Here is a 13,680-nt window from a genome sequence, read left to right as displayed (position 1 = left end):
TCAACTCTATCACAGAGTGAAATAGAAACGACTCGGCAGTGAGACAACAATGCTTTCCCTAAAGATCTGTACACAGAACACCTGCATGTTCATAGGTCCATAAGAACATGTCATTCTCAAACGCCTCAGTCTTCCATTATAATTTTAGTCCACCTCCAACTCCTACCCAATTTGTTTTGTAATTACATATGCGGCATACACTCCTGACAGCAGGTCAGTATTGGCAATGGGTGAAAAATCGTCTTTTTCAAGCTGCTTAAGTCATTATGCAAATGCAGAGTTCACAAGTTACATTTGTCACAATATGATTTATGAGGCCTTCTTAATTAACCGAGAAGATGCAGGGAGGGCTTGGTTTGGCTGTGTTGGACTGCCGACTCTTGTGATGTGCTTTAATATGTGTGACAACATGGTACCGTTTAAAATATTTCCATGCACTGGTTGTGTGAAACGATTGAGGATGGAGGACCTCTGGACCTACTGTGGGGTTTTCCCCTTATGTATCATAACATCTAAATCCATCCATACATCCATCCATGCTCTTCCACTCATCTTCATCAGGGAACTCAGGGGAATAAATAAATATATAAATCAAAAACACGAGCTGAATTCATCCCCTTGCTTACATGGACAACCATGGGAAACTGAGATATTCACTCACCTGCTCAGCCTGTGGAACAAAAGCGTTTAACAACAACCCCGCTTAATCAACCGAGACTGAATGTTTCAGTTATAAAGTGGGATAGATAGTTACAAAGGAAAGTTAAAATGTCCGGGGGAAAAAATGAGGGGAGAAGAAGAATTATTTGAACAAAGCCTTTGTGTAATTCACAGGAGTCACACCGCTTCACACCTGTGTCCTTCCATTCTTACCTTGATATCCTTCCATTTGTCTATTCATCCTCTGAAGTTATAAAAGCAGTTCTTTTGTATGTTAAAAGGATGCCCATGCTGGCATTTTCTCAGCAGCCTTCCTAAATTTGCAGTTATAGGTTTATATCCCGTAGAGTAACATGAGGGAATTAAAGAAACTTTTGTAACTTTTGCTGCCCCTGATATCTTATCTTTTTCGGGGAGGTGCATTCAAATATAAGATGAGGTTAGCGTCCTTGCGGTTTATGCACAAATGAGGAGGATATCAAAGCAGGGCTGGAGGAAAAAACTGTTTTTAACAACCATTCTGCCATGAACCTGTTGATGACCTAAAACTTTATTGTCAGAGGTAAAAAACAAAAGGAAAACCAACACAACTCCTAGCAGAGCTCACAGGCCTCACCATTCATCTGTTTGCTCTTTTAATCTAAAGTTTCTTGATTTTTAATAATAACAGGACGATACAAACACAGAACACACTGACACACACACAGGTGGAAGAATAGTACATCAGTGTTGACATTAAACATGGGAGTATCAAACATACATGACGAATGTGACACAGAACACGAACACAAATGGGGTCTTAATGAAAGCGGGAAGAGAAAAAGGTTGTAATTTTTTTAAAACCAGGAAAGCCCTGATTATTTCCCATATTTATTCACTTTGGCGGAATTAGAAGTGGTTATATTTGATTATGTGTCAGTTAAAGTCTTTTATTTTTCTCCTGTTTTTATCGTGATGGTTAAGCATCTTACCTCGAATCGGGGTACCCACTGGAGGAGACACAAAAATGAAGACACAACATCAGTGAAGTTCAAGGTTAATATTAGTAATAGTTAGAGGAGGTGTTTGGGTTAGATGGGTCACTCAAACTTGGCGATTAAACCATTGGGTAATCTTGTACATATAAGGGGGCTAAAAGAAAAAGAAAACAATCTAACTGCCGGTATCACAAAACAATGGGGAGTTTTATCACGCTAACCTACTGCTGTCTTTTTGGCCTTCGGTCGTGGCTGTAACTTAGGGTGATGAGGCAAGCACGAGAGGTTTGGTTTCTTAGGTTGACAAGTTATGCTCCTGCGGCGTTTTTCCAGCCAGCTGAACTTGAACAAGGTGTCCGTAAAAACTGCAACTATTCAGTACTGAGCATCCATATTAGCGTTGAACCTTAACATGTTAAAAGCGGAGGAAGAATCTCCACTGAGCAAGAATTTCAGGTTGTGCCTTCAGGCAACCGCAAGTTAAATCACACAGGCTGAAGTTCTTATTTATCCTACAAGTCATAAACCTGTTTAACTGTGACAGATAGGCTCTTTACCTCAAGTTTCATCCCATATCCCCAGTCATTCAATCTCCCTGCTTTTTCCAATTGTTTCATTTCACTGCAAGTTGTATGTTTCTCTATCTTTGTTTATTGTGAGGCTGTATTGTGTTACGTGGCTGACTGCAAGCCAAATGTCCCATTAGGGACAATAAAATATTGAGCTTATCCAGTCACTGGCCGGTGGGCTTTTTAAGTGTAGTTTGAAATGTTGCATTGTAAAATGCTTCCCTTACAGGCACAACTTTGGGTGTGGGAAGGGGAGCCAGCTTAACTTAAACCCCTTCAAATTCAAATTAAACTGTCCTTCCACTCTTGACTGTTTTTCATAATTCCTTTTTGTTTTCTTGCTTTAGCAGCTCTATTAATTTTCTCTCTTTCACCCAGTTTTAGAGTTTGTTTGCTTTTGTGTGTGTGTGTGTATCCGCAGTATTGCTTCTCTCTTAGTCTGCATTTTGAAAATCAAAGGATGACTCATGGCAACAATGTGCCCTTGGTTATTCCTACTTGGCATAGACTGCCTGCACCCACAGGGCTAAGGATCAAGGGTTCTCACTATCCACTGAGCCTAACATTAGAGGTTTGGCCCATGTATAGGCATGCAGTCATGCATACTGCCCAGAGAAAATACAGAGGATCTGTTTAAGTAAGTTTTGATGATATTTTCCCGAGTGTGACATTTTTCCTCGGCAGTGTTACGGACACTCGTTCTGCTTTTGGACTGTTATATGTTGACATCATGAGGGTCTGTTTAACTACACCTTGTTTTTCCCACCACTGTTACTGACAGGTCTAATGAGTAGTGGAAGAAGCTTGATTACAAAGTGATGGTTGTGGGGCTGCACAATGACATAAGGCATATAAAACAGAATCAGGCATATTTATAGCTTTATTAAGCTGACAGTGAAACTGCAGTGAAACTGCAACTTTTTCTGTTGATTTTGAAATGCACACATAGTTTTATAAATCTATTGGATTTTTTAAAAATATAATCTCAGCCCTGCATTTTCCATACTTTTTACAGTGCAACGAGGGGTGTGAGAGGTTCAGTTGTGAAAATGTTCAGCACCTTCCGGTCAGATTATTACATTTTTGTGTACAGAGCCATCTTTCGTGATACCAGCAATTAGGATTCTGTCACTGAGTTTGAAGTTCTGCCTGGTTTACAATGCTCCTTTTTGCTCTATTGGACTGTGTTATATATTTCTACATCAAAAGGTTTACATTTATGTTTTTAACATAAGCATTTGTTGACATTTACTGTACTGGAGTTTAATTTATTGCTACATTTATTCACATTGTGATTAAAGTGGAAAATCAGGGTATCTCTTACGTTCTAGATTTGCCTAGTCTGTAAAGACTCAACGTTTTGTAGCCACAAACAGTGTTACTGTGCCACGGTGATCACTTAGAGTCATTGAAAAACCAGGCAAAATCAAAGTGACAATTTATTCATTTCTGCAATAACTCTGGAGACCATATAAATATAGGTGATCACAAGACAAAGGACAATGGGGCTGGGAAGGTTACGTTGTTATAAAGTTAGAGTTTGATTAGAGGCTGCAGGAAGCTGGTTTATCTTGCTTTAGCTCAGATGGATTTTAGTCGGGAGTTAAGAGGTTACTAGTTGAAGGTTAGAGGTTAAGGTCAAAGTTAGGTTAAGGTTAGAGTAAGGTTAAGGTTAATAAAGCAGGTTTAAAAAGGGGAGGATCTTATGAAAGCCAGTGTGACAAAAAACTGAGAAGGAGATGAAAATAATAAGTTAAATGAGGAGGATGGTGGATAAAGGAGAAACAAATACACACAGAGACAAAACAAATGTGATTCTTTGGTTTGTAGTGGTTTGCAATTTCTAATTTGTGAATATAAAAGGCATGAGAATGAAAATCTAAAACTTTGTTGAGGAAGGCCAGGCAGGCTGGGTCCACAAGGCCAGCTAATATTCAATTACAACGGCAAATCCACCTGTATTACGGGCATGCAACCTAATGGCCATAAGCTTCCCATCTAAGCTTTGGTCAGCCAGGGGTTGATCAGATTAGGGTGACAATGACCTAAATATATCTCAACATGCCGCTGTCTTCCTCATATTATCAAATGTGGCATTATTTTTTTCCACAGAACACCCCAGCTGTTTCGTTAAACAATCCTCTGAATATTTTTTTAAAAAATTATTAAAGTCTGTAACCAGATGGCCAGAGATGTTACACATCTGTGTGTGTGTGTGTGTGTGTGTGTGGGGGGGGGGGGGGGGGCAAATAGGGTTGCGTGATTGGCAGAGTGTCAGAGTCTGGCCACCCTCAAGAGGGCGTCTGGCTGACCTTCTCGTCACCACAGACACTAGCCTCGGATCCTGGTGGTGTCACAGCAGGCCGGAGGGAAAACCTAGCTGTTGTTACGACCCCTGCAGAGGTTCGAGCCACTCTCTTCACAGCAGCTTTGATGACACTGGATTTGAGTGTTTACCTGTTACATGCAACTCTAACTAAGCTCTATATATGTGCCATCTAATGTCACGGTCCTGATTTTGAGCCTTTATTATAGAAAGGACATAAATCTTTAGAACACTTTTGCCCATCCTCTTACTGTCATTGTGCCCCGCAGTTAATCTGTTCTGGCTGACAAGGCTAGGGAGGGCCTGAGGTCTGGAGACATGGGAAGATAAGAAGAAATGTCAAGCTCCCTACACACCTCTGTAGGAGCTTCTCTGGAAACCCTGATGCAAATATCGCTTCTGACAGCAAAGCAGGGACTGGAACATAAGGAACCAGTCTGTCAGCTAATCAGCTATGTTGGAAACAACGGTAATACATCCAAGTGGTGATGCTATTTCCGTCTTTCCGTATCTTTTCCTTTTTTTGGGAGCGCAAACACTTTAAATCAACATTCACATTTCATGATTTAAAGATGAAGGCCAAATAGAAGGAAATATAGATTCTTTGCAGAAGCTGGAAGCTGGGAAAGTTTTTGAAATGATGGACTTTGGCTCACTTTCCATGGTCTCCTTTCTCCTGCTTCTCTCCCCTTCCTTTTCCCCTTTAACCACCGTTTATGGCAGAGGGCCCACCAGAGTTACCCCCCAAGGCTTGAGAGTGTGCCTGATGCAAACAGAGAGGCCCCAGAAACTGTCAACAGTGATCAGCACACCAGAAGAAGTTGGGGGGGAGGCTGAGGCTGTCACATGTTTTCTGTTTTGGGGATTTCTTAAGTGCATTTATAAATGCAAAAAAGAAAAAGTTATTAGGGACCAAAGATGGCTACTAGAAGTGCTAAGGAGATGAGAAGATGGCAGCCTAGGGGGCTCAAGCCATAAATCACCATAAATCCTGTCTGACTGCTGAGCTTTCCAGCAAAAGAGCTATAGAATAAAAGCAAGCCCCCAAAGCTAACATAACCTTATAAGAGCTATGGTACTGAAAAAAGGGAAAGTAATTTCCTTGTCTCCCCTCCTTTTTGCACGTATAGTTTGAAATTTCTGTAAAACACATCCAGCTTGAAGTGACTGGGTATATCTTTTGCAAGTATTTCGTAAGTCAGGAGGCTATCAGTTGGCCTCTAGTCTGGGCAATAAAGTCTGAGCAAGACATTTGTTAAGTAGTGAAGCAGAGGGCCAATCTGGCAAGAGAAGAAGAATGCTCTCCTGACAAAATATTTGGCCAAGACCAGAGGGTTTACACAGCACGAGTTAGGGTTGGAATACGCATTCCAGAAGTCCTGCACTGATGTTTAAGAATTCAAGCCCCTGACAGTACTCGCTGCACCTTCAAGGAATGTTTTTGAAGCAATGCTTTATTGTAAGCACAGAGGTTCAAGTAAAACAGGTTAAATAAATCAGTAAGCGATGTGCATTGCTGGAGAAACGTGCCTGCTATGTATCTATCCCATTAAGAAGCTCAGAAATGCTTCAGGCTGCAAAGAAATGACTGCGTTGGATTCCAGTTATTTACTTAGGGCCTCTTGTCTTGCTGTAAATGGGATAAATCTTAAAGGTAACTTCATATACCGTTACTTCTGAGGTAATCTTGGAATCCCATGGATACATGTACTAAAATAATGTGGACAGGGTCCAAATTGGACAGTTTATACGAACTACCATGCATGTTACCTTTATCATGAAGTATGACGCTGCCTCAAAAGACTTGCTGCTTAAAACTAAGAAAATATGCTGCTAGGTGAATCATGATGCTTCCTCAACGCATTCTGTGTCTTTCTACTATAAATCCAGTTGTAGTATTGAGGTGAAAGAATATATAGTTGAAACCAAGAGGAGTAGGGTAAAGAAAAATGAAGGCTATACAGAAAGAAAAAATAGGGAACATGTGGAATTGGAGGGAAAGGGTGGAGGAGGAGCAGCAAAATCATGCATTCTGGACAGTAGTATAAATATGCCATGTGCTTCAAGGACAGTGGGCTGGTTTGCTGAGCTTTGCAAGACACTTACCAAAGGTTTCTGAAAATAGCAAAGAAAGAACAGGTAAATAGGAAAAGAAAAAAACATAGTTTATTTAAGATAAGGTTCAATGTGACTTTCCAAGGGCTAAAGTTTGGTTTGGTGTTTTGTCCCACCACAGCATTGTTAGCAGTTTTTATTACAGTGAGATGTAATCACAGTGAATTTTATTTATAATTTATGAACACATTTAGAGGATTTTTTTATTATGAAAAAGTTATAAGTTATTTTATTTTTAGTTGTAAAATATCACAATTAGTGCAATTTTCCATTTTTTAATTGGCTTGTGATTTTTTTTCTCGTTGGGGCTTTTTAATTGTGTTAAAGGTCAAAAAGTCAAAAAGGTCAAAAGTGTTGAAGACTCTGCGATGTGGACAGACGCACATCTGAGTTTCAGACACAAATATGGACAAAACATTCAGAAAAACAATGACGAGTAAACAGCTCTGTTTCAGTTAAACAGGACAAACAAAGACAATTGAAAAATCATGAAACAAATAAAGACAGATGGTACAGAGATTAGACAATAGACGGCAAGCTGAATTTCTTTGTGGATTATCCAGAGAGGCACAAAACTCAAAAAGCCATGTTAACAAGGTTACCAGGTAATTGAATTTTTTTTTTTGAGAGAAGCTGGCCCTCGACATGAGTATAATACAGTATGACTAAAGAAAATACTGGTGGAGAGAAAAAAAAACCCTACCCTTGCCGGATGCTCGTGAGAAACAAACAACAATAATTCAAAATGTGATCGTAACTGTGCAATTAAACCTTTCAGTGCACATTTCTATTTGTTACTGCTTAATTTGAATATCTGGAATGTAAAAAAAAATAAATTAGCAACTCATGTCATGAAATTTAACTTACATATTTATGTCATAAAAAGAATTTCATGACATAAATACATCATCATAAAAATTTGGCTTTTATGCAGCAGGAGGGGCAGTGCTTGTACCAATACTTGGTACTAAACATAGCCCATGTTTCACATGATTTATATCCGTGTCATCAGTTGCACAGGATTCTAGTGAGTGACCAATAAGAAAAAATAAAAAACCCTGCAAGAATGTAATGAAATTACAAGACAAGGCATGGACTCAATTTGAAATTCTAAAAATTCTAAAATTCAATCTGCTTCAAAATTGAAGACACTAATAATTTAAAGAGGAACCAGTAAAAAATACAGAACTGTGAACTTGCTCTGTAAGGTACAGCATGAATAGCTAGTTGACCAATTGATTACTTTGTGCGCATAGCTCTCGAGGACCACAACTAGGACAGGAAGTGAATGACAACACACTCTTTATTTAGTGTCGTCTACCCAGATTTACATTCGCAACAACAACACAAACAAGTCATTGGATTTTTCGAATGGTGACAAATCATCGACCTAAAATATCTACCCCTTGTTGCCCTGAGCCACCTGCGGGCCTGCACTTAATTAGCTATATAATTAGACTTTGCTTTACTGGGCCTCTCAGTGGGGTTTAATCAATGGGAACAAGACAACATATCCACCACTGAGTGTGTAGAAGATGGACCTTGCTCTTATTGTGCCCTGACACAGTTGTTGTGAATCCTTTGACCTCATTCTACATTGTTACACTCTAAAACATCATCTCCCTCACCAGCTACTGGATGATGACCAACAGTTATATTACATGTACAAGAGCTTTTGTGCTTTACTTTAAAACTTTGTGCCTCTTCTCCATTTATTAGACCAACATCCAACTCATTTAAAAAACCTTTTTGGGTGATTTTCATTTGTTTAGCATAACATTTAGCACAATGTAATGATTATACATTTAGAGCTGAATGAATTCTCGGGTCACAGATTAAAGTAAAGGCTGTTGAAATAATTAGCATTCCCAAACTAGAGAAATTAACATGTGTTCTCAGTGGCACTTTGAGAAAATAATTGACTTCAGAAAAGTAAATACTGGGCATTACACATACATTAGCTTACACAAAACAGCAAAAACATCAATGTTACGTGCCGTCGAAAATGTTCTGGGAAATTAAACGAGGGCTCACATTAGTAAGAAGGAACCAGAGCAGTAATACAATGCTTTAGCTTTCCTTACCTGAGCGTAACTGTTTGATTCGCCCATTACTTGCAGTGGGGTCAATCGGCAGGAAGTCTTTGTACCAAGTGATTTCCGGGTCAGGGTTGCCACTGGCGGCGCAGAGCATGGTGGCTGTTCGAGTGCGCTCCACTACTTTGAGCTGAGGCCCCATGTCAATGTTAGGGAAGCCTGGTGGAAGAAGGTCCTCTGTAAAAAAGAGCAGGAGAGAGCACGTGAGTCCTCTGAGGTTATTTCATTCGCTTATTAATAGATTTCATTTTTACGTTTAGATTTCAAGTTTAAGTAAAGATTTGGCTCACTCTTTGGCTAGGTTAAGGCCACAAGATTTAAGAATATTTTGTGTTTATCTTTAGAACTCTCTGAATGTGCTATCCACTAGGTTGCCATGGTTACAAGTCATCCTTTTACTATAGACTTTCTATAGTTTTTTTTTTTAACCATTGTGGACCAATTTCATATTATTTAAGCAGAAAATCTTAGACATTTGTTCATCTGAGCCACACTATCAACCCAAATGCCCACACTTTAAACCAACAGACGCTTTTCATGGCTGACATTTTGACATGTCACAGTAGGGAAAGCATACTGACGCAGTTCCACGAAGAGTGCCAGTAAGCAAATACAGCGAACCAGCATCTGCAAAAGTAGAGCCTCTCCCCTCAGCCATCGTTAATGCACCAGTGCTTTCCCTACTGTGACAAGTCAAAATGGCCACTGTGGAATTAAAAAAGTCAGCAGAGAGATGTAACTGATCAGATTTGACAGATCTGCATTAAATGTGCATGAGTTCGGCAGTTACAGTTGAACATATTTGCCGTTATTATCACGATAATTTAAGTGCCATCACACTAATCAGTGACTGTTATTCAGACACACGAACGCTGTGGTATCCTTACAGCTAATAATCACGCACCATTGAGTAATTATTTCACTTTAAACACATGACAGTCTAGTGTTCTTCATTGTCATCGTCGTTCTGATGCAGGCTCCATGCTCTCTTAGGGCAATTAGTCTCATGGGTCAAATCCCCTGACCTCTACCCGGACTCAAGCAGGGTAGTGAGTAATTCTCTTTTGATGAGAGCTGAGGGGGAAGTACCCTAAGCTGTAATATGATTCAGAAGAGTAAGGCCACATCCCAAATTGGAGAAGATTGACTGACTTAGCTCGCTTTTCATTCGGCAAGCCAATGACCTCATGTTCACTTTGCAGACACTGTGGTGGTCTCACGGATATTTTGCGAGCACTAAATCAAGGGAAATTAGGGGAGCAGCTTGAGTCACAGACTCTGACTATCTGCCTTTAAAGGACAGTCATAAAAAGCTATTATTTATTTTCCTTTTGCAAGTGATATCATGGTGGGACTCCCTTAAAAACCTTAACATGGACCAAGGCATATTTCATTTTCACAACCACTACTGTCACATTTTTAAGTCATCACAGTTAAGCATTTCAAATCAAAAGGCAGCAGGAATTTCAAGATAATGAATATTATTGATTCATGTAGCTGTCATAATGAATTGTTTTAGCTTTAATTGGTAAAATTGCCACATAAAAGAAACCGAAATACATACGCTTATTTTATGGATTTATATGACACACTATGTAGGGAGATATGGAGAGTAGAGTAGTGGTTTTATGTGCATTCACATTTAGAAATGAAATATTGAATCTTCAGACAATCTGAAAAAACAAAAAGAAGAACTAGAGGGTCTCAAATCAAAGCCGTTAAACTAAGGCTGACGTCGGTCAAGCAAAATAAATATTTCAGTGATCAGTTTAAAAGAGTGCGGGAATTTACATCCTTTCATGCTTTCACAGTCTCTCCATCAGTTATTGATGATCACCCCATATAATCTCTAGAGCTCAAAAAGAAAGCCACATCACTTAGCAAAGACATAGGAACATGTTCTCACATGCAGCATCTTCTGTGTGTCAATGATCCATGTATACCATAAAATGTGCTGCACTTTAGCATTTCTCCAGCTTGTTCTGCCTCTTGGACAAGGATATCTGTAAAGAGCAGGTCTACCTTGCTCTCTGAGTGTTACATCTGATGCATTTGACGTTGCCGGATCTTTACGGCACATTGCGTTAACTACGTCTTTACAGTGTGAAAAGTGTTGAATGAAACCTAGACAGACAGCATTTATGAAACTGAAAACATGCACTATTAGACAAGAGTGAATGTGCACAGAGAAGCGAGGGAGGACAGAAAACAGCAGTAAACAAGAAGCAGGGACAGCGGATTCTCTGAGAGATCGTGCTATCGTTCTAGCTGCTCTGACCTGATACAGCATCGGCAGCCTTTCCTGGAGAAAAAAAAGGCTTGTATTTTGGTTGCTCGCTTCCCCTGGAATAGAGTCTGATAACATCTTTTCCCCTGAAGCTTACAGACTCTGTCGATAAAGGCGGCCATGCAAAAATAAATAGATCACTCATCGAGGGAGTGTTACTTTAGGGTTAGCCAGCCTGACTGTGAAGGGTAGAAGGAAACCAATGACACGGGATGATAGTATCCTAGAATTCCCAAAGGGCTAGTCCTCCATAACGGCACAGCAATTACTCTTCTATGACGTATGCCTTCTGAAATGACAGATCTTCTCAAGCCAAATGGAATCAACACACATGCATTATTCAGCGATAATGTCGCTGTTTTCTTTTTCCTTCTTTTTCTTTTCTTGTTTTGCTGAAAGCAACCTTTGTCAGTTAGGCCAGCAATCACCTTACAGCCTCGCAGAGTGCTACGAGACACACTTTGCTGTTACACCCCGCATTTTGGCAAGAATTTTCAAATATAAATTCAGTCTTTTACTACACAAGCACAACTTCAGAACACTTTATATTAACTCAGTCATTTCCTGGAGACCTACTTTAACCATCGCTGCAACAGCAAAGCATCTTCTTTACGACAGCACAATGCTTGCCTGAAAGAACTACAGTGCAAACATTTCATGCTGCTTGTGTTCATTAGTTTAATCCACAGTTATAAAAGGACAATGTATATGGTTTGTGCAGCTTGGCTCTCATAATGAGCTGGGCAGGGATAGGTAGCCTGTCTGTGGTTTGCTTTTTTTTTGAATGCCATCATTATCCATAATTGTCTTTAATTTTGCTTCACCACTTAATATCATTATGCAAGTGCCAGGTGCAAAGCCTTTAATCAGCCTCTGGTTAGCTTAGCCACCGCCCGGCTGTTAATCTGCCGACTCACGCCTGCTGTTGCGTTCTGCTTTCCACCATGCTAACTGCAGCCCTCCAAAAGGTCTGTCCTTTAGACTCACATAAGTCCCCCGACTAATCTCATTTCCACTGACTGCTCACTGCTAACAAACCATCTCTTAAACTAAATATATAAATAAATACCGAACCAGGTAACTGTACTAGACGCAGAAATGTGATTTGATGGCCATTTGGTTTGGCTTTCACTATTTTTAGGGCAAAGGGAACATATAATAGACTGATAAATGAGCAGTCTTGCTGAAAAGGTAATGTATAACCTTAGAACTCACTCTGCCATTTTGTAGGCAGTGCAAAGTATTGCTGTGTTATCCATGCAGTGTAATACACATTTATAATTTTCAGGACCTTAACCAAACCTAAACCAAACAGGCACCTAACCAGGCACCTGGCAGCTCAAAAGCTGGCTGGTGGTCAGCATATTGATATGCATATGGATGCTGAGATATTACATTACATATGACTTTTTAACTGATGTCAACATTGGTGGTTTGAAAGCTCCCTTTTTTTCTCCGAGCCATCGGTTATCTTCCACCGATGGCTCTCTACAGCAAGAGAGAGAGAGAAAGAGAGAGGTAAATCTTGACTGGCTGGGACTGCAGCAAATGCCATGGGGTGTTCCACCATACCCCACACCTATTACTCATATTATTATTTTCACTTACTGCAATGATTTAATTTCATCAGCAGCATAATGAGGTTAACTGATTACCCAGCGCCACAGCATAGAGACACAGGCTTTAAGCAGCCCCGTGCATTGATACCACAGAGGGAGCAAGGCAGAGTGAGAGGAAAGGAAGGGAGGAGCGAGAGAATGGGAGAGAATGGGAGAGAAAGGGACGTGTGTGTGTCGAAGAAGTCGCAAAGAAACGGGATAATAAAGACAGCGGAAGTGGATGAAAGTGGATGTGGATGGAAAAACATTGGCGCACTCTTTGAAAGCCACACACTGGAGTCTGAAAAATTCGATATTTAACTAATAGGCAGACCCAGCTGCTCAGACTCTCAACAATGCAGTTTCATTTGCTCTGCACCTACTTTGCAGCCACAACTGTTCACATTAACAAGGGGCCTGTGCTGAGAGGGTGTTTATAAAATACAGATGCGGTACAAATGGAGTAAAGTCCATTTGGTCAACAGAGCGATTTGTTTATTGGGTTTTGAACAACATGCAGAGTAAAGGATGTGAAAAACAGCTGTTGAATTCTGTCATCTGGAATTGACAGTTGGTAAATTTTGATAATAGAACATTTCCAAAGACACAGCTTCTGACCAAAGCAAATTAAACTTTGAAAGAAACCTGGACTCTCGTCTCTTCAATACATCTCTCTGTGACATGCCATCAGTTCTATGACCAGTAAGATTCTTGTTGAACTGTTTGAGTAATATACAAAAGGAGAACAGTGGCACAGAAAGATCAAGGGACAGAAGAAGAATAGCAACATGGGGGAAATCTAATCACAGTGTCTCTGGCCCCAGCACTGATAGCCCTCTCCGGATAGCCATCTCAGCTGAATAATGGTTATTATACAGCCAGCACTCAACCTCTACACCCCCCACCCCCTCCTCCTACAGACACTCAGTTCCCAGAAAGATGTCTGAAGTCTTGTTGATATTCTCCACAGCTAGCACATCGAGCTACAGAGGGCAACATTTGCAGCCAAATCTCCCAAAATATAGCCCAAGGACTCAAAGACGGGTGATAAA

At 40.2% G+C, this 13,680-nt stretch overlaps 1 protein-coding gene across 13 annotated transcripts in view; it reads right to left on the bottom strand.

Moving 5' to 3' along the window:
* ptprsa (protein tyrosine phosphatase receptor type Sa) overlaps window positions 1–13,680 on the bottom strand; it is a 228,123-nt gene that overhangs the window by 86,405 nt on the left and 128,038 nt on the right. For all 13 annotated transcript variants that reach the window (XM_084954050.1, XM_084954049.1, XM_084954053.1 and 10 more), the window contains one exon: window positions 8,732–8,920. In XM_084954050.1, coding sequence (XP_084810176.1) covers window positions 8,732–8,920 — 189 coding nt within the window. The remainder of the gene's footprint in view (window positions 1–8,731; window positions 8,921–13,680) is intronic.

The sequence above is a fragment of the Perissodus microlepis genome, chromosome 15 (assembly GCF_051167445.1).
Source record: "Perissodus microlepis isolate ML-2025 ecotype Zambia chromosome 15, ASM5116744v1, whole genome shotgun sequence".
Taxonomy (NCBI): Eukaryota; Metazoa; Chordata; class Actinopteri; order Cichliformes; family Cichlidae; genus Perissodus; species Perissodus microlepis.
This window is presented reverse-complemented; position numbering and strand designations above follow the sequence as displayed.